The 26497-nt window shown below is 39.2% G+C and overlaps 3 protein-coding genes across 4 annotated transcripts in view; 2 read left to right on the forward strand and 1 right to left on the reverse strand.

The window, feature by feature from the left end:
* Positions 1-5173, forward strand: part of LOC132977590 (ataxin-7) — a 33456-nt gene extending 28283 nt beyond the window's left edge. For both annotated transcript variants that reach the window (XM_061042308.1, XM_061042309.1), the window contains exons 12-13: positions 93-1242; positions 2062-5173. In XM_061042308.1, coding sequence (XP_060898291.1) covers positions 93-1242; positions 2062-2079 — 1168 coding nt within the window. In that variant the 3' untranslated portion in view covers positions 2080-5173. The remainder of the gene's footprint in view (positions 1-92; positions 1243-2061) is intronic.
* Positions 5174-5224: 51 nt separating this feature from the next.
* Positions 5225-11709, reverse strand: psmd6 (proteasome 26S subunit, non-ATPase 6). Its single transcript, XM_061042310.1, has 8 exons — positions 11450-11709; positions 10724-10929; positions 6994-7139; positions 6685-6904; positions 6438-6546; positions 6156-6324; positions 5532-5609; positions 5225-5449 (listed from the first exon to the last, which is right to left on the reverse strand). Exons 1-8 carry the CDS (start codon positions 11592-11594, stop codon positions 5353-5355), a joined length of 1170 nt encoding a protein of 389 aa, XP_060898293.1. The 5' UTR covers positions 11595-11709; the 3' UTR covers positions 5225-5352.
* Positions 11710-16668: 4959 nt separating this feature from the next.
* On the forward strand, positions 16669-26381 carry slc2a9l1 (solute carrier family 2 member 9, like 1). The gene is made up of 12 exons (XM_061042311.1): positions 16669-16746; positions 18940-19035; positions 19186-19346; positions 19424-19548; positions 19693-19822; positions 20064-20212; positions 22172-22359; positions 22456-22566; positions 24367-24468; positions 24742-24817; positions 24937-25064; positions 25245-26381. The coding sequence occupies exons 1-12, from the start codon at positions 16690-16692 to the stop codon at positions 25428-25430; spliced, it is 1509 nt and encodes a 502-aa protein (XP_060898294.1). The 5' UTR covers positions 16669-16689; the 3' UTR covers positions 25431-26381.
* Positions 26382-26497: the final 116 nt, after the last annotated feature.

Raw genomic sequence — 26497 nt, forward strand, 5'->3', positions numbered from 1 at the left:
GTATCCATAATGACTTTTTGTGTTATGTTAGGGCAGCTGTGTTGACTGATTAACAGATTAAAGCTCATGAATAATATTTATCTTTATTGCAGGAAAATCCCGTTGGCCTTGGAGAACTCCTCCTCTGTTGCATCTACGCATAGGACAAGCACAAATTCCCATGGTAGCACTCCCTCTTCAGGCTTCCTGGCCCCCCCTGCGACCCTGTCCCAGACTCCTTATAGCCAATCCTACGAGGGTAAATCCATGCTCTCCTATGGGACCACCTTGAATGCCCGCAGCTCCCCTCAGGGCGGGGCTGAGCACCCGGCCTACGGCATAACGCAGGCCCGACAAGTGTCTTCGTTGCCGCAGATGCCTTCAGTCCACTCGTCCTCATCCTCTTCAGCTCCTTCCCTAGCCTCAGGCCGGGCACTCAAGTCTCGCTCCTCCAGCAGCAGCACTACCAAGTCGTCATCGTCCTTCAAGCCAAAAGAGGTCACCTCTGGCTCTTCCACCCCTGTCATCCCCAACTCCACTGGTGGGGGTAACAGCGGAGCCAATAGTAACAGTAGCAGCACTAGCTTCAGCTCGGGGAAGAAAAGAAAGAACAGTTCTATTCTGTCTTCATCCCACGGCCCCCCTGATTCCTCGTCTTCTAATGCCAACTCTTCTTTCTCCTCCTCGTCTTTTAAGAAGAACTGTGCAAATGTCGGCAGCTCAGGGAGCACTTACCACCATGGCTCATTAGGTCCTACATCCTCATCGTCGTTATGCTCCTCCCACAGTGGAGTCCACAGTGTGGGGCTGAATTGTGGCCCCACCGTGCGGACCAACTCACTCAGCCTCAAAGCCGAGCCCTCTGGAGGGTCAGCAGGTGGCTCCTCAGGACCGTCAGCCAGGGGTCCTCCATCAGGCAGCCCTGCGGAGTCTATTAAGCGTATGAGTGTGGTGATGAACAGCAGCGACTCCACACTTTCCCTAGGGCCCTTCGTTCACCACCAGTCCTCATCTGACCACCACACCAGCTTCAGCCACCACCCCTCAGACGGGCGCCTGGAAGGAAAAAAGCGCAAAAGCTCTCCTGCATCCACTGGCATTACTAGTGGAGGTGTAGGAGGAGGGGGGCCGGGGATGGGACCAGGAGCGGGACCAGGTAGACCCAAAGTGGCCAAGTCACCTGCCATTAACAACATCCATGGGAAGCATGGGCGGAGCATTTCAGGGACGCCAGGGCTACCCAACAACTCCCATTTACATCAGGTGGGTTCAGTACTGAGCCATTCAGCATGCTCTTTCATTACGAGGAGATAAATCAAGTTAAAACCTTTGCTAGTCTAAGTGAGCAACTTCTGGTTTTATGAACATTAATCAGTAAAACCCCATAATTGTTCAAATTCATAAAGAGATTAAAAAAAAAAAAAAAACCTGTTCATTACAGCTTCTCAGTGTCGAGAATTATTCTGCTTTCCTTCTTTTAGCCCTGTTGCCAACGACAGATTTACACAGTCGAATCTGTTCCCGAAGATTTTGCATATAGTCGACTCATAGAAGATTTGTTTTTGTTTTTTGCGCTCATTGATCCATATTCTCATTTTAGTTTAACCACATCATTAAACAATTTGTCTTCTAGACTTGGAACAACAGTTTATGCTATGATAGGACTTGATCCATCCCTTTTTCTCACTCATTCAGTCTGCACTTATGTGACGTTTCTAACAATATTACACATGGCCAATACAGCAGGCCCACATGCTGAAGGACCCGTGTGAACCCTTGAGCATTTTACTATATGAGGTCACCCTATTTTAACTGGAAAAGCATACCTTTGTGTTTGCCAACAACTTTCACTTTAGGCTCTGATAACTTGTGATGGGACTTTGTCTTTGCTTATTTTTCACCTCTCATATACTTCTTATAAACATTTGTTCATTAAAGTCACATTTTCTCTTTGAGGGAAACTTGAGGCACGATGAGCACCATTGAAATCGTGTGTTACCTTTACTGATTGTAAGCAGAATTTATCAGCTGCCATACAGACAGATTATTTAACCTTTGTTTTTTATCCTTCCTGTCTCTCAGCCAAAGGCTCGTCCCTGACAGTGGTGTCCGGCTTCTGGGTCAAGAAGCGGTAGGCGGACAGGGAATAGTCCGGAGCAGCCCACTAACTGCTCCTGACTGCACGAGGCCTTCTTAAGTCAAACCCACATTACTCTCAGCTTCCCACAATCCTCAGGGTGGAGATGATCTGGACTGCCCAGTGAAGTCAATGTGGTCCTTACTATTTCTCCCAAAGCCATGTGTGTGTATGTGTGAGTGTGTGTGTGTGTGTTTGTGTAAGAGAGGGGAAGTGGTACCGTTTGGGGAATGCGTGGAGTGCCAGGGGTTCTAATGAGCTCGTCAAGGACCCCCCCATGCAAGTGTCACCCCTGTTCTCTGAGAGGTCTTCCGGTCTGGTTCGAGGAAGGAGGAACATTAGCAACAGCAATGGGTCTCTTGCTCATTGGGTTCAGGTTAAGGGCTGCAGCAACAAGCCGTCACAACTCTGAGCAACTAGGAAGGCAACATGCTGATCTCCTCTGCATTTGTAAGAATGACTGTGTGAATGCGTGTGCGTGTTAAAGTATTTTCGTCATGTCAAATTCTGCTGGACTACTGGAATTTCCGACTTAATTACACCCCCAGCGCCTGATCTCAGAAGCCTTGGATTGGATAGCAGGAGGAGCAGCAAACTGTTACTTTCAACACCTTAAACAACACACAATCACCTTGTTGTTTCACTTTCTTTTGGTTCAACTCTCTGGTGACATGTTGAGAAACCTCGGGTCACACGCAGGAGCCTCAGAGAAGCCCCTTAGGACGATCTGGTCTGGTTTTATTATCCAGAATAATTATGCAAGTGTTACCTTTATATGATTTCTTATGAGCTTTTTACACTGAACTACAAAGAGTCTTTGTAGGCGTGGTGGAGAGAGTTGAGCTTTCAAATGTGAATAGGACGCCTGATGTGCCCATTCGATTGAATCTTTTGTCAGCTTGGTTTTTAGGACACCTGTTAATTTTCTGAATCTTTCCATTGTGCAAAATGACAGCAACAGTAGACCTACCCTCAACTGTGAACAGCACTAAAGAACTACTTTCTCCACAGGCACTGCTCAGTTGTCTTCAGAGCTAGCCAACAGCTGCTACCAGCTTTGCCAACTACTTTCTTTTTTTTTTTCAACTAAAAGGTGGGCATCATGCTCATGAAGCAGTGATGTTGCATTGCCTGTGTGGATCTTAAGAAAAATCTGTGCAAACCGTATTATTAGCCACAAATGACCTACTTTCTACCCCGCACAGCTGTATGAACGCGCACAGCAGCTGTGGGCAGATGTGAATTGTAATTTTTTTTAATTTTTTTTTCCTACGTAGGGAATCAGGTATGGTACGTCTTAACTGGAGCAAACTTTATGCACGTCACCTGTCTTCTGTGGTTTCGATTGTCCCTCCTGTGTGTAACCACTACCCCAGCTCTGGATGTTAAAACGTTGGATGCCTCACCAAAACACTAAGTTATGTGTGTGTGTGTTCAGAAAACATTTGTTGCAGAACATGGCCAGGCATTTTTACTCTATTCCTTTGTCAAAATGGAGTCTTAAATCAGGCAATACTTGCCCATCTCACTGGGACGTTTGCTTCTTTTGAGAGGTCTTGTGTGGGTTTTATGGTGCAAGATTCATAGAGATGGCTTCACAGGACATATTTCAACTTTTGGCAACAATGTTTTCTGTATGAAAGCTTCACTGATGTCAGATAGTAAGAAGTGGAGTTGATTTTTTTTTTTTTAAAGCATGATTTAGCTTATATCTTCTAGCCTATGTATCAAACACGTATTGAAGTCTCCCTATTTGAGAATACATATTTTGTTAACAATTGTACATAGAGAAATATGTATTTTTGCAAAGGCATTTTTCGTAGAAGCTGAATATTTGGTACAGATTTTAAAAAAGTCATTATTTATTTAGTAAAAGGAAAAAGAAAAAAAAGATGGAAAGTCAAGAGTGGTTCACTGCCAAGTCTATATAATGCAATATACCGATATGTAGAAGGTGAAGCGTCTCATGAATCGTGTACTGAAAACCTTTAGAGGAAAAAGTGTTGCCACTGTAGCATGTGTCGGTCTGACAAAGGAAACCTTTATTCACGTTTCAAGGTCTCAATCACATGTGCTTTTACAAGACGTTTTATGTTGCCTCTGAATCAACACAACAAAAAGCTACATTATGACCCAATATAGTCTGTGATTTGGAAATGTCCTGTAGGCTTGAAGCTGCTCTTTGTCTAGCTAGTTTCCATGGGACTCCTCAGTCACACACTTTGGAAACCTGAATCCCATTTCATGATTGAAACATTTGTAAAGGGGCTTCAGCAATCATTGCAAATAAGAGGAACACTTCAAACAGTCCGCCTGTTTGTGTTATTGTTGCCAAACATACAATTTGAATCACAGCTTTGAAAAGAAATATCAAATTAAGAAAGTGCCTAAATTAGTTTCACCCTGACTGTTTGAGGACAGTATTCTTTGGGTTGTTTTACCTTACTTGAATGTTCAATGTGTTTAGGAGTTTGCTTTTAAATCTGCCTATGAACCCTAAATGTGGTAAAAACCTGAGCTTGTCGGCTGCCCGTTATGAAAGACTTTAGTATTGTGTGTTTTTTCTTCGTGTGGGGGGGGGGGGGGGGGTTATCCAAGTTTTCCAGACAAGACGTCAAGATCTATTGTCAGCCTCAGTGTATGGCCTAAGGCCTCCCCTGGTTTACTGGGATATTTGTACACAACATAAACTTCAATCAAGTGTTTTTGTTTACCCTCAAACTCAACGGACATCCTGCAACCGTTTCATGTGAACAGAAACCTTGTGAGGATGTTTGAATGATTAGCACCATAGACTTGGAATGTGAAAGAAAGAATACAGCTCGTGTTTGGGAGGAAAACAGAAATCCACCATTCATACTATGTACAAGTGTGTATAGGTTTCTTTTGTATCCATTATCAGAATCATTTTCAGCTGGACTTATGTATTGGCTGCTATGTAATTCATGAACAAAACATAGGTTAGAATTAATATTTAAAGAAAAAAGATTGTATAGTATATTTGTTTTGTAACAAGTTTCTGTAAATAAAATAATTTATACTGCTATTTATATGAAATGACGTGTCGGCCTCGTTCCTTCAATAAACACTCGAGAGAAATGGCATCCCAACAGTTAAACAAATTTTATTATATACACATTAGAAGAGTTGCTTTATCAGACAAACTACAGGATCAGGTATACCAAGAACTAAGATGAAAGACCCGTTGCTGTGACGAGAAAACATGGCCGCAGTCGTTACATGTTGATAACTCTTGACAGCTTCTGGACTCTGTTGAGCAGCAAGTCGCCCTTCTTGATGGTTTCCTGGTACTGCCAGTTTTTGCTGTCGGGTCTGAAAAGAAAAACAGGAAGATGTTTATCGTCCTGCCTGGGATTAATGACTCATTTTTGGAAGTATTGAGCAGTAATATTACCTATTTGTTTCCACTATCTCATTCACTTTGTCAATTTTACAGTGGAGACGGCCGGCAGCTATGAATCTGGACAGTTCCCTGAGGAAGGAAAGGAGATTTTGATCAGTAAAGCAGAAAAAAACTAAACAATGATCTTAAGCTTAAAGCCTATTCTTTGTACACTTACAAATAAACTGTAAATCGGAGGGAGTTAGAGGTTTAATACCACTAGTGTTTAAGTTCTCAGATATTAATAAAGTCAAAATTTAAGCACCCTAAAATGTCGACACTAATGATCCCAGGAAGCTTTATTTAAAATAATAGTTTTACAGTGAGTCAGTGCTTGTAATGTGTTTGAGGAGAGAAGCGGGCATGCTGGGAACTATTCAGGTCATCTCTAACCATTTGTTGAACCTGTTATTTTGTCTGTTTTGCTCTCAGCAAGTCCCTCATACTTTATCAAGAACAGATGTTGATTTTCAGCCTAATTGATGAAATAAGTGCTGAAACAACACTGATCCAACATGTATCTTTATCTGACAGAAGTATGTACATGAGGAAAACAAAGGTTCAACTACTGTCGATGATTAATTTTTCTGATGTCACCAGGGTGTTTAATATGAACACGAGTCTGCTGGCACTTACTGGTCGATGAACTCTGTGCTGACACCAAAGGCCTCGGCCATGTAGCCCAGGGTGAGCGAGCGGTAGGACTCTAGCAGCTGGCTGTAGGCCTGGATCCTCATCTCCCTCACATAGTAGCGGTAGTGTGGCGCAAAGAGCCAGTCCTTCTTCATCTCCTGCTCCACCGTGGCTGTGGCAAACAAAACAAGTCTTACATTTGTTATTGAACTACATACAAGTTCGTAGAAAAAGAGTTTGTGCCTATTTTTCTTTTTGCCGTCAACAATAGAACATTTTCCTCACCCAGAGACTGGAAGAAGACAGAGTAACGGCACTCATACAGCGAGAACAGATACTGGCGGACAGATGGCAGACTGTGAAGCACCTCCAAGATCTCTGCTCCTTTTATTACCTGAAGAACAACACATAACATTAGAGCAATACTGCACACTTCAACAGGTTTCCACACTCATAACCTTAATGACGATAGATCACAAATCTTGTACATGAACAGTATAAAGTTAAATGTGACGTTCTCTTTGGAGTCTACCTTTTCACGGAGGTCAGGCCTTTTGAGGGCGATCATACAGACGTAGACGGTGTAGGTGACAAAAGTCTTGTAGTCCATGAGCTCATAGGAAGTGAAGGTGGACACTGTGTCGAGGAAGAGCTCAGCAGCTTGTTTGAAATCCCTGATGGCCACACAGTACAGGCCCTGGTACACCTTAAGACGATTCCTCCGGTCCCAGTCTCCCCCCTCCTCAATGAGGCTGTGGACACAGAGCAGTGGATGAGTACTGAACAGATTGCTGACTTTGTGGATGGAGATTGGAGACAGTTCAAAACAAGGAATTTGTACCTTTTCGCTTTCTCCGAGTTGCGTGTGATGAGGTCACTGTCCATGTAGAAGAGGCCGATCCTCAACAGGTAGAAGACAATATCTAGTCTGTGACCCAGAGCCACCGTCTTGTCATAAGTCTTCCTGAAGGCTGTCAGGGCGCTCTCCTGTGGTCACAACAAACAATTTCATTTTATCTTCCATTGTTGAATTTTTAGGTGGTCAGCTAGTCAGAGCAGTACATGTCATTACGTAAATCTTGCCAAAGATTTAAAAAAAAAAAAAGATGTCTACATAAACAGCATCTAAAGTGATAGAAGTCTTAAAAAATACTTTTTTTTTTTTTTTTTTTAGGTTTATTGGACTTTTGATGCCTTTATTTAGAAACTGGTGTCTCGCTTGAAGGACTATAGCCTCTGTACATGTTAAAAAAGGAGGCTAATCACTATGCTAAAATGAGACTGATGTTCACTCCCATTAAAGAATTCTCCAGAATTTGAAGTGGAAAAATCTCAGTAGCTAAGATTATTTTATAAATTAGATTTTTTCAAGAATCATTTGATGTTGGCAATTGACAGTTTATACCAACACAAGTGTAAAATGTAACTGAAATTAACAAAAGGAGGAAACAAAATGTACCCAAGGAATATGAATATAACCAACGTGTCACATTTAATTTTCTACAGGTGATTATTTATCATGGGTACTGGCGCACAAATACATGCACATACTTACACTTAGACATATACGGTACTATGAGTTTGAGTTCCCTTTTCCATACCTTTGACTTCTTAAAGTTCATATTTGAACATTTTCCAAGATCTTGAGATTGAGTTTTTTTTTGCCACCTTTTTGTTATTTGCTTCAGAGCTAAGGGTTTTTTTTTAAATAAGTAATGAATTTTAAAGTTCCCTTTGATAAACTTGAAAACCTCTATTCATGCGATCTGTTAAAGGCAGAATATTCAATTTTTCACACTTAAATGTAATATAAATCAAGTATATCCTCTGAAAATAACTCTGTGAGTCATGACTGTCTACAATGTGTGTAACACCCGAGTCCCACTGTCTGTGATGTTTTCAGAGTCCTATCTTCAGTTTGTTTACATCGCCAGGACGGCCGGCCGGCTCATCCCCTCTCGTATAAAAGTTGTTTAATTGAGGGACTAGAGAAAAGAAGAATAACATACTGTACTCACTGCTTAATTGAAGATCACACAAGCGTTTCTAGGTCACGCTCATTTCAGGTAAATTTACATGCAGTGTGAAGATACAAGCATAATAAAGATCGCTAGCATCAGCACGCTAACACAACAATGCAGCGCGAGTTGTTTTGGTTTCATGCTGGTGCTCAAGAGCGACATCTGCTGGAAGAATCGCATGTTCTACCTTTAAAGTAAATACTGTCACCAAAGTTTCTCCAGCGCTGAAAGCTTGCACCTCCTTTAATTTCAGGTGTCTTTTTCCGTTATGTTCATCACCTTATCAACCCTCCTCCTATGTTCACAGTGTTTGTGATAAAATAGTTATGTATCCCAGTGTGTCTTTTTATTCTACCTAACATTACTGAACTAAAGGACAGGAATGAGCTTATTTCTTTAGCCTCCCACTTTGGTTTTATTTTTCAATTTCACCCATCAACATCATTAAGTATTTTATCTGTGCAGCATAGAAATACTTACTGAGGCCTGGTAATGCCAACCCCTCACTGGATTTCAGTTCCTTCAAGTTTTTTTTCACCCTTGGTTTTTGTCGTCCTGTATTCATTTTCTAAGAGTGTTATCCCAATCCTTCAAGTTTTGGCTTTATATAAAGGTGGTACACTTTGGAACAGAAACAAGAATCTTGGTGGAAGTGTCGTCATTTTATTTTTATAATTCACTCAAGAGAGTATAACTGTTGTCAATATCATTATTAAGCTATTTCCTTTTCTTTTTGATGTCTGTCTAATCCGTTCTTCATGAACCTATCTTAACAAACACTACAGCCGATTCAAGGTGGTATTGATTTTCTGTTTGTAACATTGACACGTTGCCAATGTTACAAACAGAAAAAACAGCACAGTAGTACATCAAACACCCAACCGGGGCAAACTTTAATTTTTACAGTTTCGATTACATAATGCCATAAAAAAAAAGGTCTATTCAAGAGACTGGTGACCCTGGTTAGTATTAAGGCTAAGTTACAACTATGCAGCTGCAGCAATAGCGTCAAGGCTGTTACCATTGTATAGCCAAAGTTAACTGTAAATGTGTAATATTGTTAAGACTGACTAGTTACTAATAGTGCCGAGGCTCAATGTTACATTTGTTTAATCTATACTTTTTTTTTTTTTTTTTTTTTACAATATTCTAATTTAATTGTATCTTGAGGTTGTTTAGAAAATGTAATTTATTCCCTTGATTTTTTTACAAGTCAGAATGTGTTTTAATCTTCATCAAACGCGCCTACAGGCCCCAGTGTTAGCCTGAAGTTATAACTTACTGTCCCTCCGCCTGATGATGTTAAATATCCTGGAACAATAAACGATATTAAGTACGCTATAGTAGTGATGTTACGTTTGACACCGAGGCTTTGAAGCTTGTGTCGAGTAGGAGGGGCATTTCTAGCCGAGGCCCCGTATCGAGGCTTGTGTCATTTTCAGAGAAGCGCGTCATCGATGACAAACGAGGCCTCACTTCGAGTAGAACTACGTCATTGATTTGTTTGTGTTTCGGGTTGTGGATAAAAGGAAGCGAAACCCACTTGTCATGTCTCCTTGTGAGTTTGCGAGGAAAGAGGAAAACGTCTCCTGTTTAGGAGCATTTTGAGTTATCATCTCCCAATAAGGTAAACGTTAAAACAAAACATTTGTTCAGCGGTTCCAGGAACTGAACCCGAGCCTCTATGTCGACGTGGCGCTGACATAACCATTATGCTACAAAGCTTTCATGTATTGCCAGGCTGAATCACTTCAATTAGTTGTTACTATTTCTGTCACTATCATCATTATCTGTGTTCATTATCGATGGCTTATTATTTTGATTTGAGGGTGAAGTGCTTAGTGTGCTTTAAGGATCTTTCTTTCAATCTTCCTTTTTTCCTGGACTTGTAGTTAACATAAGTCCTCAAACTTGTTGAACAATAGATTTATATATATTGTTGTTTCATAGGCTGTATCTTGATAGGAAATCATAAAAAGAAGATCACCGAATGATATGATTATATTAACTAAGGTATGTTATAAAGTAATATCACGTGAATCCTTATTGGTTGCCGCAGTAGAACAATTTGCTATAACATGTCAGTAATGCAATGGCATGTGATGTGATCAATAATAATTTGGCTGCTCTATATTGTTTTGACCAGTAGGTGTCACTACTGTGTTAAATGAGGCCTCGAGTAATGAATCTATTTGCGATACAATTGGCTGGAAAGCCTCATTGCTTCACAAAGCCTCATTTCGCCATCACTACGCTATAGTTCCTTTACATTACAATGAAAAATGTGATCGGGATGCCATAATTAAATCCTATTTCTGTGAATCTGGGAAGTAAACAGCAGCTGGGTGGTTTGAGTTTTTCTGGCTGGGAGGTAACTGCAGTACAAAGATAGATATTAGAGCAGTAGTGTTTCAGGTGTGTGTCTGTGCAGCAATGGCAGACAGTTTACATTGCTCAGGAGTCAGGTAGGAGGGACCCTTAATAGAATATATTTAGACTGGAGGTCAGGTTTTAACTGAATGTTGTGTGTGCTGACTGAGGAGGAGTTACCTTGTCTCCAATTCTGATCAGATATTCAGCTCTGGCCATCATGGCGTCTCGGATCTCGCTCTCTCCCAGGTTCTTCTCTGCATCCTCCAGCACATCATCCAGGCGCTTCAGTTCTTCCTCGTTGGCCTTCTTCATTTTACTCAGGAGGTCACTGTCCTGCTGCCACTTCAGATCCTTACACAAACCCTCGTAATACGGTGCCATGTCTACAGAAAGAGGTAGAAGGGTTACCTAACTAATCATTTACCTGCTTTCAAATGATAACTCTGAACTGAATTCTCATATTTGCCACACAAGGAGGTTTAAAGCCCATTATTCTGCAAAAAAATTAAATAAATAAAATATATATAAATAAATAATAATAATAATATAAATATATAAATACAATATATATAAATAAATAATATAAAATATATATAAATAATAATAATATAAATATATAAATAAAATGTAAAATGAGTCATTCAACTACATGTCATTACAAGCTAATTTTAAAAATACCTTCAATGTGTTGCTTGTTGGCTAGCTGACATTTGCTATAAAAAAAAAATAGCTAGGATGCTAATTCCTCCCAGATAGTCGCTATGTTTTGATTAAAAGTATGTATTGGAGCTCATCAGCATTTAAGAGACAATTATGCACCTAGTAAAACATGTATATATACACAGTTACGTCGTTTTATCTTGTCCTGCCTCCGTTACAGAGTGCAGTTTTATGCTAACTCACTGTTAGCTTTGATAGCGTCCATGAGCTCAGTCTTCACTTTCACGTCCTGTCGGTGACCGTCCATCGTCAGCAGAAACTTCAGCTGTGCTATCCTCAGATCGGGGTTCTTGGGCAGACCCTCTTCCTCCAGATTCTCGAGCGGCATTTTTATCCTAAAGTACAGTAACAAAGATAGTAACTAAAGTCTTTCTTTGTGCAGACACAGTCCACTACTCGTCAACGATGACTACGGAAAACACGGAACAGTGTTGTTTCCGCCGGAGCGTCAGTCAACGAGGGGAGGAAAGAGCGGTGATCAGCCTGACATTTAAACAAGCAATTCAATGTTCACTGCCCTCTGCTGGACACATGTGAAACCACAGTTGGCCTCCTTCTTATAGACAAAGTATCTAGTCTACTGACTGACTGGTTTGAAATTATAAAATCAAAGCTATCTATCATAGGCCTACTACATTGAGCTTTATCTATACGTAAAAGGCTACTATCCCATACACTCATTAATGAAAAGCTACATTTATTTAATACACTCATTAATGAAAAGCTACATTTATTTAATACACTCATTAATGAAAAGCTACATTTATTTAATACACTCATTAATGAAAAGCTACATTTATTCAATACACTCATTTATGGCAAGCCGTTTAGGAAATATAATATATTGAATGAAACTTTAAATATCTTGAATGGAAGTCTGTAGTGTTATTTCAGTTGACATTTCAGTAAGAGACTAACAAATTCCCTAAAGCTGGATGCACAAAGTGCGCTCAGCAAGGTTTTAATGAAAATTAAAATTAAGATTAAGCAGTTAAGCAGTAAAAGTGTTCCAATCATTGATTATCTTCAAGGTGACGCAGTCTACATTCCAAATTATTCTTCTATTATTATTATTATTATATATATATTCAAAGTTTCATTCAATATATTCAAAGTTTCATTCCATATATTCAAAGTTTAATTCAATATATTCAAAGTTTCATTCCATATATTCAAAGTTTAATTCAATATATTCAAAGTTTAATTCAATATATTCAAAGTTTAATTTAATATATTCAAAATTTAATTCAATATATTCAAAGTTTCATTCCATATATTCAAAGTTTAATTCAGTATATTCAAAGTTTCATTCAATATATTCAAAGTTTCATTCCATACATTCAAAGTTTAATTCAATATATTCAAAGTTTCATTCCATACATTCAAAGTTTCATTCAATATATTCAAAGTTTCATTCCATATATTCAAAGTTTCATTCAGTATATTCAAAGTTTCATTCCATATATTCAAAGTTTCATTCAGTATATTCAAAGTTTCATTCCATACATTCAAAGTTTAATTCAATATATTCAAAGTTTCATTCAATATATTAATTTCCTGAACGGCTTGCCATACTCATTAATGAAAAGCTACATTTATTCAATACACTCATTAATGAAAAGCTACATTTAAAAAAAAATCTAGGCTAGGTTAAATACATTTGCTGTCACCAGCTCATATTTCCTCTCTCTCTCTCTCTTGCATGGATACTGACTCTTTATATTCAATGAATTACATAGTGGTGGCAGTAGCTCGGTCTGTAGGGACTTGGGTTGGGAATTGGAGGGCCACCGGCTCAAGTCCGGGCACGGCCCAAGTCCGGAAATTGGCCTAGTAGCTGGAGAGGTGCCAGTCCACTTCCTGAGCACTGCTGAGGTGCCCTTGAGCAATGCACATAAGCTCCCTCACTCTGAGACCTCTCCATTAGAGCAGGTCCATAGGATCCTGTTTGTGCATGTGTGTGTATTTCGGCCTATTTTTGTGTAGCATGTTAACTAGACAGAGTGTAAAAATGAATTTCCCCTCGCAGGATCAATAAAGTATAAATTATTATTATTATTAACCGACTTCACTCCTAAAACCTGTTTAAAATTAAGATAGTTCACAATGAATTGTACAGACTTTATATCAACATTATACAGACCCACACATGCTGATGGTTCAGTCTATGACATTTTAGTGATGTAATGTGATAATGAAATTACTATATTATTACTAATTGCATATATCATATATCAAACTGTATTGTGGGCTCATGTTTTTTGTATGGGTGGGATATGTTTGTATATATGTGTTGTGTTGTGTGTTTGTATGTATGCTGGCTGCTGGAACACCTAAATTTCCCTGCTGGGATGAATAAAGTATATCTTATCTTATCTTATCTTATAAGGAAAGGCAGGATAACTTTATTGGTCTAGCACATTTCCGACATGGGGACAATTGTATTTACTTTGCAGGGTTATAAAAAATACAAGAAACATAAAAAGATTTACAAAGTACAAAAATACAGGTGACATGAGTGATAAAGAAGTAAGGAAGAGTACGCTTTGAAATAGAATACCTCAGCAAATACTCCTAAAATGCAACGTGCAATTAAAGAAAAGGAAACAAAATGTTGTTGTTGTTTTTTGTTTTAAGGTTGGCAAGTGAAACGTTTTTAGCTTCACTTAAAATAAGTCAGTTTCAGTGATTTTCTGATACCATCTGGGATATCATTCTATGGTTGTGTTCTGTGGATACAACATGTGTTTTCTCCTTTGGTAGAACCAGCTGGCTAATCCAAAGACCTTTAAGTTAAAGCTCTTTTATAGACCATTGCAGTGTTTTGATCCACCATACCAATGTGTTTACGGGTGTTGTTTGAACATATTCATCTAGCCCCTCTTATGTTCTAGACAGTAGTAAATGTGATGCTAATCTTTAAATGAGTCTGTGATAATGTCAAGATTTCTGCCTTAATTCTTTATTAGCATGTAATCTGCATCATTACACCTGCATGGTTCTATTGTTATTTTGTATTATTTGGCCTAATGGAAGAAAAAAGGTGATCAAGTGAGGGTCAACAGAGAGGATCTAACCAGGACCATTGTGAAGTCCTTGTCCTTAACATCTTAGACACACACACACACACACACACACACACACACACACAGACACACACACACACACACACACACACACACACACACACACACACACACACACACACACACAGACACACACACACACAGACACACACACACACACACACACACACACACACACACAGACACACACACACACACACACACACACACACACACACACACACACACGCACACACACACACACACACCCCTGTAAAAGTTTTATGGGTGTTTTTGCACAAATACAGCTCTGCAAATTACTTCCTACTGAAGAGTTAACTTCTAAAATAAATGAGTTTATGACTCATACTTATGACTTATAGATCAAGTCAAGTGTTAAACACAGTGTTGTGATGCACTGCTTCAATGATGTACTAAAAGTTTCTAAAAATGTTGTGTTGAGACCACAAAGTGAAACCACATCTGATATGAGGCACCCTAAGACTTGTTTTCTGTGAATTTAAAAGTATTCATATATCGACATATTGATCGGCTGCTGATATATTACAGTCAGCCCTGTAGAAGGAGTTAATATCATTCATTCAGGCTCCACAGTATTACCAATTGCTAAAACACAATTTTGCAAACTAGGCTGGTTTTATCAAAATACTTAACACAATTCACAAAACCACACACCCAAACTGCAAAATACCTCAGATATCCTGCAAAATGAAGCACTGCAACCAAAACTATCATTATCAAAATCAAACTTTTGCACTTTTGCCATAATACTAAAATAGTTTGAATTGTAGAAAATTCTTCAGATTGTTCACATGCACAGAAATATTTGCAGATACACACACACGCTGTTGAAACATTTATTTTTTAATTTTTTACCAAACACGTCAGTGCAACATATACCAGTACAGTAAAACGGCTCAAGTTGGGCTGATCTCTGTCCAGCCTCTCACATTGTCAGCCCATGGTTGATGACATGATCAACTAAGGTTGCTCTGATTTCATTTGAAAGTTGTCGTCTTCTTTGGCCATGAACTCCTCTACCAGCTCTACCCCTACCTCACACTCTGATTCTCACCCTCCCTCTTCCTCTTTCTCTCTCTGCAACGTCTTCCATTGTTTTTGTAAAAAAAAAAAGATGCTCACTTGTGGTCTTTTCATAGTGCTTACTTCCTGATTGAAGTGATAACAATTAACCATTGAGGTGTTTGGCCAGGTGGCACATACATTGGCCAATTAGCTCATTGAAATAAAGGTTGAACCTTTGGAAAGTTCTTTAGTTTGGGTCGGCAGATATGGAAAATGATTCCGGTCAGAGAATCAGGACAGGAGAGAGGATTCACAGCTCAAGGGTTTTATTCCGTGACAGACACGTAGATTTATATAGGCCACTTCGAACAAAGGAGATTGGCATATCTTGTGTTTCGTGTCTCATTCGTGGTTCCGTGTAGTTATGAGGATCAATCTACGTATCTTTGTGTGTGTATGTGTGTGTGTGTGTGTGTGGTTCTAAAGGAAAGAAGGAAAAAATATATATATGTAGGTAACACAAATGTGCATCATAACATATACAATATATGATGTCCCTTTTGCAATAACAATCAATCTTGTATGTATCAAAGAAAAACTCGATGCAATTTAACTGGAATAGAATGAAGATAATAACTTTAGTAAGTACATATATGAAACTAGTTCAAGTAAATATGAACAAACTTACTCTTTTCTGCATTAACACACAAACATATAACTTAAATGTCCAGGCTGCTCCTGCAGCTGCTCTGCAGCATGTAAACCACGTGCTTTATACAGTCCGAGCTTGTTACATGTCTGAGCAGGCTCGTTAACTCTAGTCAGGCTTTCTCACACTCATGAAGTGTCATTTTGAAGACTTTATGTCAGATTGTTGTGTCTTATGCAGAGAACTGTGTTCAGTGCATTTAAAAAGTGCCATTTTGAATTGCAAAATGTGTGTAAAGCAGAAAATGTGTTTAGACTTTAGGAGACTTGAGAAGATGTTTTGCTCTCTGTGTGTCAGTTTAAATAATTGTGCTATGCATGTCATTTTAGTGTGTTAGCAATTGGAAAAAACTGGTAAGAGGGTTTTCTTTTTTTTAATGCTTAATGACAACAGTCTTACATTTTTCTGAAGGACAGCTGATGTGAGAGATTCCACCTTGAGAAATAAACTTTTTAAAACTTTTTTTTATCAATGCACTCCACCGGGCAGATGAGTAACTCACACGGGGAAGATCATTGTCACATTATTTTGTAGTCATAAAGTCTAAAAAGTTAATGATAAGCAGCCTGAGTACTTAGCAGAGTCCAGTGCAGTCTGGACATATGATCTGTACGGCCCATGACAGTGAGGACACAATGGAATCAGTGCTACAACAGCTGGTAGGTTGTTGTTGTTTTTCTTTACTGATTTTTACAGAAATCAAATGTGATACCATTGATTTTAAAACCAATACTGTACTCATTTTGCTAGTGATGCTTGAATATTTCACAGAACAGTTGACGCAGGGACACAATGTGATTGTGCAAACATCTTCTTTAACTGTTATAAATGATGTATTTATCCTTTAAAATGCAGACATTGATCTTCAGCTTCAGCCAAGATAAGTTTCAGAGAAATATTACATGATGTTCAAGGCAAGCAGGTTGTTTTGTCACTGTCGTGGCTCGGTGACTCAGCTGAACCAACGTTTTTGGCTGAGTCATTCAAGGTGGTCAGTTCCTGAGTTATTAAAGTCATCTTGTCATTCAACATGAAATGAATACACCACTGAACACGTCAAGATTTTGATATCCTTTTACTGCAATACTCTAATTATGATGATATACAAAAAATCTCAATCTGCCACCATTGCAACAAAAATTCAAGCGTGTTTCAGTGGTAATAGTGTAAGAGTTTTTTCCCCCCTAAACACCTGATAGAGTTATTTTCATTAAGTGTAAAGGTAAGAGGGGCAGTGTGACTTTAAAGCTCCTGAGTGTGGTTTTTAGTTGGTTATGTAACACACTGACCTGTGTAGTGATGCCTCTCTATGACCTTCAAAAGCAAAAGAGACCAACAGCATCAAGATGGATTATTTCTATATAATATATTATAATATAATAATAATGTATAATATTCATACATGGTACCACTGCCTCAGGTTTGGTGTCAGATGAAGTATACAGCGCTCCGCAGAAAAAGCCTAGGTTTACATTTTCCACAGAAAAGATGCACAGAATGTTTAAAGAAAGCAGGATGAGATTTTTCATCACTAATCACTATTTAAGGTTGGCGCCCATGGCCTGTAGCTGTTAATGTCGCCCCCCAAGTATCGAGGTGGTCATCGTCCTCCTAGCGTGTGGCCTGGGTTGATATCAGACCAGCTGCTCCTTTCCCGCGTGTCATTCCATACTCTTTCCCTGGTTTCTTACTCTATCCTCTGTCCTATCAAATACAGGCATACAATCCCAAAATATATAAAAATAAACACTATTTCAAAATACTGAACACATTTAGGAAAGTTCTTAACAGGAGCTTTACATATATGTTGACAAAGGTGATATGTACAGAGGCCTAGAGGAGTTTTGTTTGTAAAAGAATTTAAGGATGTAATCTTGAGATCATTTAAGTTTGTCAGGAAACGAACCTCGTTATCTGGCGATAAGGAGATTGTCAACACATTATCACATGAACATGCTTAATGCTTATCAGAGGTCAGTAGCCATTTCTGCATGACAAGTGGCATCGACTGGAGCAACTGATTCAAGTAGTCTACTTCAGCTCATATCTGAGAGGTTTAGTTCAAGATGCTCCTGAAAGTCTTCACAGTGATCTTGAGTTATGAACTCTTCTTGTGTTCGCCATGATTCTGTGAATTGAATGATCTTGTGTAAAATAAAAGTTTAAATCTTTGCTTTAGAGAAAACAACATACCAGAGTCTTGTGATCTTCAGATAATGATTTAGAAAAATCATTGCAAACACTGATGTTCTCCACTTCTGAATGAATTGTTTAGCAGTTATAAATAATGTATCAACCCCTTTCCATGTCTTGTTGTCTTTATGAAGTATAGTGACCCAACCAATTTATGGTAGATTGTCCCATTTTTAAAAGACAATAAAGAGATGTAAAGTTACCTTTTGCATATCTTTCATACACATTTTGTTCAATATTCTGTCTTTTTCTTGTGCATACCCTGCACAAAAAATATTCTATATAAAATTACAGATGTTTTATTTTTATTTTTTAGTCAACAATTTCTATCTCTTCATGCTTTTGACTCCCAAGTTCAGCTTTTTCTGTTTTTATTTAACTTTGTTTGTTGTTATGCACCAAAATACAACAGTTAAACTCTTGTTTGTGAAAACCTGATTCATATTTTATTACTTTACATCTTGAGGCAGAGCTATCACTAGTGCTTACATGTGAGTCTGTGTTCTCTTATCAAACACACAAACAACATGACAGAAATTAAACATGGAGGTAAAATTCTTTTGAATTGTGGTATAAATAAAAAAAAATCTGTCCTCGTAGTCTTACTGAATGTGACACATGCATTTTTGTCCAATCCACTGTGCTCTTCTCGGCTGCAGACCCGTGGGAATGTTCTGCTCCTCATCATTATTTTGGGGTTTAGTGGAAGCTTTCAACAGGGATACCAAACCACTGGACTCAGTTCTCCCTCACCGGTGAGACACAACATTTGCAGTTATTCTTTTCTTGTTGTTGTTTGTGTTTTAAACTTTGCCTTCTTCCGTTTGACAAGAACATAGGAAGATCATTTTCCCTATTTTTTCATGTATGAAGCTAAATAATGCTCTTTAAACCTTCCACTGCAGTTCATACAGCGCTTCATCAACAGCAGCTGGTATGAAAGATACGGAGAGCCCCCCCCTACACAGACCATCACCATGATCTGGTCCCTCATTGTCTCCCTGTATGCGGTTGGAGGACTATGTGGAGCTATGAGTGTCAAATTTATCACAGGCACACTGGGAAGGTTAGCGACAAAGACTAAATGTAGTTTTGTCTCCTATAGCCTTAAAAGACTCTAAATGACATGTGTCCCTTCATCAGGAAAAAGGCAATGATCTTCAGCAGCTGTACAAACATCGTTGCAGCGACCATCATGCTGACGAGTAAAGTTGCCAAATCATATGAAATGATTATCTTGGCAAGGATCGTGTATGGCTTCACTTCAGGTACAACACCTCCTGTGAGCGGTTTCAAACGCTGTATGTAAACACATCTCATTTACCCATAGACTGTACAAAGATTATTATTTACAGTCTGTATGTTTACCTGACTGTCTGATCGATGCTCTCTCTCTCTCTTTGTACCTGCAGGTTTAACAGCAAGCACCCATTTAATGTACCTGGGGGAGATTTCTCCCAGGAGGTTAACAGGCATAGTGACTCTTACCTACTCCACTTTCTTGTCACTTGGCAAACTGTCAGGGCAGTTATTTGGACTAAGGTACGCACCTTTTCTTTTCAACATGTGCACCATGTGAACAGTTGTATTATTTTTGACACACTTCTTTCTACTTTTATGAAAATTCGGTTGAGGTAAAGGAAGGCATCAGAGTTGAGTTTTATGTGAACATTTTTTGTGTTTTGCTTCCACTCAGTCCTAACAAGTGTACATAAACATCCTCTAGGTCGTACTGTTAAAAACATACATCTATGTTTTTTGGGTTTCTCTTTTTTTTTTGAAGTGAGATCCTCGGCCGTGAGGAGCTGTGGAACATCCTCCTCTCGGTCCCCACAGTTTTCTCAGTGGTTCAGATTATAGTTTTGCCTTTTCTTCCTGAGGCTCCCAGATACTTATTCATAGAGAAAGGTGATGATAAAGCCTGCAAAAAAGGTTGGTACATTTCCTCACTTTCATGCACTACCTGACCAAAAAGTCTTAAACAGTCTAAATATTGAAAAAAAGAGCACATTGTGTGATTATCTCCACATACAAAAATATATTTCTTATGTTTTAAGGAAAGCGAGAAATTATATTCATAGAACATTTAAGATATTTAAAAATGGCATGTCGTAGAAAACAAACACAAATAGACAGTGGCGATTTTAGACTGTGTTGGGGCCTGAGGAAATAATTAATTGAGGGGTTCCTCAAACCAGCCCCTAAACCTCACTTTTATGTCTGCCAGTGTCCTGTCGCTTACTCATCTTCCTCTCCTTTCCTGTTTCCTCTCATACAGACAGAACATTCCTCTTCATTTTTTCGTGGTTGACTTTCATTGACAAACTTTGGTTTTTACAGCAATAATTCATGCAACACTTAGCAGGGCAACGAAAGTGAGGCCTGTGAGATGGGGCCCCCTTAAGGAGGTTTTTCTATGGTCATTGCAAAATTTGCAGATTTTGGGCCTCTGCTGTGGTTTAAAGTTTGTCAGTCTTCAAGCAGTTGCCTGCCTTGCCTGTTGACAAACAGCGCCTCTGCAAATAGATTGGTAATTTATCATTCATTTGGCCCATGACTGTGACTGGTAGCCAAGCAACAGAAACACTTACCTGCTCTCTTACTACTCTGCGCCTGTCGACACAAATCAGCAAACAAGCTACAGTGCTTGACTTGAACTTATCTGTTTGCTTTGGTGGCCTGTGATTTTGGAAGTACCATGTAGGAACATTTGCTGTAACATTAATTAGCAGCATTTAGAACACATGACTAAAGGTGGAGTGATACACAAAGTTTGAAGCCCTGGTTGATGTTGCCTCTTGTCCAATCAGATGATCTGGTATTAAAAAACAATGTGTTGAATGATCAAGCCATAATACAGTCAAGGTTGTGCTGTACTGAACCTATCAACATGGCGGTGATTATCGTTGGCCTGCCTACGATGGGATAACAGCCGTTTTACAAGCAGGCTATAGATGTTAACTGTAAAAAGTAAAAACCTCTTTTTGTTTTTTGTCTGTTTAAATATTCATTGTGCTCCACCATGTAAAGTAAATAAAGATTGTACCTTATAGGAGACTGGACTGTTGCCAAGTAGCAAATAAACATTTTCACATGTACACCTGATTCTTTGAACAAGTTTAAACATTACACCCTAACCCAAAGCATTCAAATAAGATGAAGAAAAGTGTAACATTTAAGAATAAAGAGTCTGTAACAGTTGCTTATGTTGCCCGAGTGATTCAGAGGTACCACTTTGATCAGCTGTATGAGGTTAATTAGGAGTATATTCAGATCACCAGAGGCTGAGTGATACTCTGAGTTCAAAGTCACATTACTGTAGTTCTCTGTATCAGCACTCATGGATAACCCTCATGTCCAATACAACTGCTTGCTTGACCCTGACTGTAGTTTAATTTGGCATACATCTGATCTGAAAATGTTGGTTGTGGACACATAATGGATCAAAGAGCCCCTTTTCTAACTGTTAACTTTCACTAAGGGAGCAGCTGTGGGTCAGTGGTAGAGTCGACTGTCTCTCAACCGGAAGGTCAGGGTCTAGTTCCCGGGCTCCTGCAGCCACGTGTCCAATGTGTTCTTGGGCAAGACACTTAATCCCGAATTGCTTTTGAGGCTTTGTTGGTGGTGTATGAATGTGTATGAATGGATTAGTTAATACTGATGGACACTTTACATAGAAGCTGTGAATGGTGTGACAGGTGGTGTAAAAGTGTTTTGAGAATTCAGAAGACTAGAAAAGCGCGGTATAAACTCAAGTCATTTACCATTTACTTACCCCAATGAGACATTCATTTTTTTCTATTTAGACACACAATAATTATAATTTGAATGTGATTGTAGAATCTTATTTCTCAGTTGTTGAGTCTGTGTCTCTTGTCTTCCCCATCCCAGCTCTGCAGAGTCTGTGGGGTCAAGGTGACTATAAAGAGGAGATGGAAGAGATGCTGGCAGAGCAGGAGGCCGTTAAGAGAGCACCACCGAAAACCCCTCTGCAGCTACTGAGGGACAGGACTGTCCGATGGCAGCTTATCATCATACTCATCATCTACTTCTGCAACCAGTTGTCAGGAATGTCTGCCGTAAGGATGGAGCTTTAATTATTCATTTCATGTTGATCTTGAGTCAGAGGAATGATGAGTTCAGCCTCTTCTAATAAATGTTTCTGTGTCTTCCAGATCAACATCTTCTCCTTTGACATCTTCTTGAAGGCGGGTATACAGAAAGACCAGATCCGCTATGTAACCTTGGGTCTTGGATTCACTGAAATTCTCACCTTCATCTCCTGTGTGAGTGACTCTCTTAGTTGGACATGCAAATGATGCTTCTAACTGACTCCCAGACTGTTTTATAGGAGTGATACAGTCTTGTTGGTAGCTTGATGAAGCATGAACTGTGGCCAATATTAACATGTTCTGAAAAAATCAACATGACAATCCATTGACATCTGTGCAGCATAGCTTCAAGCTCATTCAGATAGTGAAGTCAAGTCTGCTGCTACACTCGACTGACACACTCTTCTTATGGTGTTGAACTAGAGCTGTCATTGTTGCCCTGCCTATGGTAAAACGACTTATCTTTAACTTTGTAAAGTTGACTAAAAATGTCCATGCTGGACTGTGGTGATCACTGATGTTTTATACATGCACACCCCTTCTCTCTCTCTCAAAGCCTGCATGCTCTGGACACTGTGTATCATAGAACTTTGAGATGCATCATTATTTTTGAAGCCCTCACTCATCACTGTTCGCTGTATGCTCGTTGGATGGTGTTCGTTGTTCACACATAGGAACGAACTCTGGTGCGTTTTGTGTGAGAGTTTGTTTGGTTGGGGGGGGGGGGGGGGGGGGTGAATGCTTAAATGTACTCTGGTTTGGGGCCAAAGAACCAAACTCTGGTCTGCTTGAAAACAGGGTTCTCATTTCTTCCACTGTCCTGTTATTTACTTTGGGGTCACTGACTGGAGCTACAGCCCCAACTAGTGGCAGGTGCCTATGATACTCAACATTTGCCAGGCTTTGGTGTGCTTTTACAAAGTGCATTGTGAAAGCAAACCGAACAAAATGAAAATGCAACTATGTGGCAACGTCACCCGAGTCCACCAAACTTCATGTGAAAGCAACCTCACTGTCTGTTCCAAAGGACAGAGCTGAACTGAGAAAAAAGCTGTTAAAGTTTGCTACTCCCTTTACGTGAAACAAATGATAAAAAACAACCTGAAACTTGATGAGCTGCTCTCATTGGATGCTTTTAAGGGGATGTCAGATGACTTGCGGGAAGACACATCTGGCTGTAGTTGTTCTCCCTGATTGTTGGTGATTTTGATTTTGCTTGCGATTTTCGGTTTTAATTGGTTATTTCTTGTATTTCTTATATTTGTATGTGTCATTGTTTGTCTGAAACTTTGATGATTGTGCTGCTGCCCGTCTTGGCCAAGAGATTTGTAATCTCTCGGCAGGTTTCCTGGTTTAATCAAAAAACGATCCACTGGTCCTGTTCATTTGGCATTTGAAAAGCCCCATCTCCAATCTAACAGCCATCCACTCTGTGTTTCCACTGAGTCCACCTTGTAGTAAAGTTCTCATCATCACTTTCCCCTGCTTACTGTGCTGAGCTCGGTGTTTTCTTTGTTGGAGGGATGAGCGCAGTGGAAATAGTGCAAACATCTAACTTGTTCACAGTCAAAAATCACATGACTATCTGTTACATGTGAGCTGGCTTACTGGATCAATTTTACTTATTTACTAGCAGATTGCAAAAACCGGATATAAAAACATTGATGTTGGGTTTAAGAGGGATATTTAAACTAATAAAAAAGGAGCATAAAGTGAAGTTGACTTCAGCAGACTAAAAGGTCACAATTTTACAAGAAGAATACAATTCTTAATCTCTCTCTCTCTCTCTATTTCAATTCAATTTAATAAGCATTATTGGCATGAATGTAACAATACAATACTGCCAACGCATCACAAATAACAAGACTACAATAATTTTAATAATACAAATAATAATGATAAATACTAAAAATGTAATTATAATCTCTCTCTCTCTCTCTCTCGCTCTCTTTCTCCTCTCTCTCTCTCTCTCAGGGCATGGTTATGGAGCGTGCAGGGAGCAGGGTGTTGTTCTGGTCTGGTTATGGTCTCATGGCTGCCTGCTGGGTGTTTGCCACAGTCACACTCACTCTGAAGGTAAACCTGAATACTGACAAGCCATGTCATGTGAGTCAGTTCTAAAGCGACAACTCATAACAAATGTTTTCTCTAGACTCGTTATAAATAGACCAAGGTCTAGAGTGTACTCTTTTTTATTCAAAGGTTCTTGTCACTGAAATGTCTATAAAAAAAGCATAATGTCATGTACTAATCCCCAGTGGACATAAGACCTGCAGAGGGTTGAAGTTTTAGTTGCACAAATTGCAGGACATCTTCTTCTGTGATTCAAATACACGTTTCTTCATACAGGATTCCAGCGATTGGGTTCCATTCATTACTCCTGCTCTGATCTTCCTCTTAATCATCTTCTATAGTGGAGGACCTTGTATGTACTTGTTTTGAGATGAATGATGCAAAGTGATGTGCTATGATTCAAATATAAAGACACGTGCTTGAAAACATAATGAACTGCATCACCGGTTTTTGACTCTCTGGTTTACACAGCGGGATCGACGATGGCTCTCACCAATGAGATCTTCATCCAGTCCGATCGAATCGCAGCGGTTGTATTGACGGGGATGGAGCGCTGGTTCTTCTTTGCTTTTGTAGGCCTTGTCTTTCCATTCATTATTGTGAGTACATCAAATACAAAAAGCAACACACTATTAATTGATTTATTAACCAAATGAATATATTTCATTGTGTATCAAAAGACAATGAATATTTCAGCACTTCCATGAAACTCTTAACATTAACCTTTTTATCAATATAAAAGTCCGGATGCCTTACACTGTGTCTCCTCTCTCTACCAGAGTGCCGTGGACTCGTACTGCTTTGTGCTGTTTGCCTGCATTTGCCTGCTGGGTTGTGTTTTTACCTTCATTTTCCTGCCTGAGACTAAAGGGAAGACCCTACTGGAAATCTCCAAGGAATTTAGAGCCATCACATTCTGTGGGAAATCCTTCTTAGAGGAAAAAGTGATGGAGACCAAGTTATGAAGAAGTCCACACAAGCAATTATTTTTAGCTAATATGAGACTGTTAGACTACATGGACAATATTTACTTTGTGAAGTATTTAAACCTAACTTCAAAAACATTGATAAATGAACACTGAACATTGTATACTACTGAAGGGTAAAGCTGTACAGCTGAATGAGACCACATCAGCTGTGACAGACAGTCAACAACAAATTATAAAACCTGATCTCCCAGTTAAAGACAGAAGAAAACCCCACACACTGCACACCTTACTCAGCAACACAATTTATTGATCAAATATAAATCTTCTGGTCTCAATGGACCTTCGTCACAAGTATTTTTCTTTTACAAGACTGCAGTTATAATTCCTCCAATGAACCTGCATCCAAGATATTTACTTCTGTGATTACATTTTTGAAACAAAAACCAGATGGAAAATATTGTGATCAGATATTTGTGTGATTTCTGACTGACTGCAACTTATGTAACGTAATTATTAGCGTCCAAGCTTATATGCTAACACTGGCTACCTAATGAATCAAGCATGCTTTAGGTAGCCATAGTTGGATTCAACTGAAAATGCATACCTTTTTGCTGTAACAATGCTGTGTGAACTGTCACTGTCTTTTAAACGTAGTGAGGGTGGGTAATCTTCCAGGGATGGACTCACATCCATTAAAGGTCACATGTATCACACTCCTTTTCAACAAGTTTACAGAATCACAGAGCTCCCTAAAACATGTCTGTGAAGTTTCTTGCTAAATATCCACTCTGATCCTGTATTTCATCATGCATATAAACCTCTCTATTTCAGCCCTGCTCTGAACAGGCTGTTTCTGTGTCTGTAGCTTTAAATGCTAATGAGCTGGCTTTGACCACGCCCCTCTTGGCCGGGGTTTTCTCACTCCATGTCCTATTGTTTACGGTGAAAAGGCAGACATAGAGGGCAGAAGAAACACATAGCTGGGGGGGAGGGTTTTTGCCCTTTGTGATGTCATGAAGGGAAATCTTCAAACAACCTGTCAAAGAAAAGTGATGCAGGCAAAAGAAGGAGAGGATGGATTTTTATCATAATTTTTTATGAGA

This window comes from Labrus mixtus, chromosome 7 (assembly GCF_963584025.1).
Source record: "Labrus mixtus chromosome 7, fLabMix1.1, whole genome shotgun sequence".
Lineage (NCBI taxonomy): Eukaryota > Metazoa > Chordata > Actinopteri > Labriformes > Labridae > Labrus > Labrus mixtus.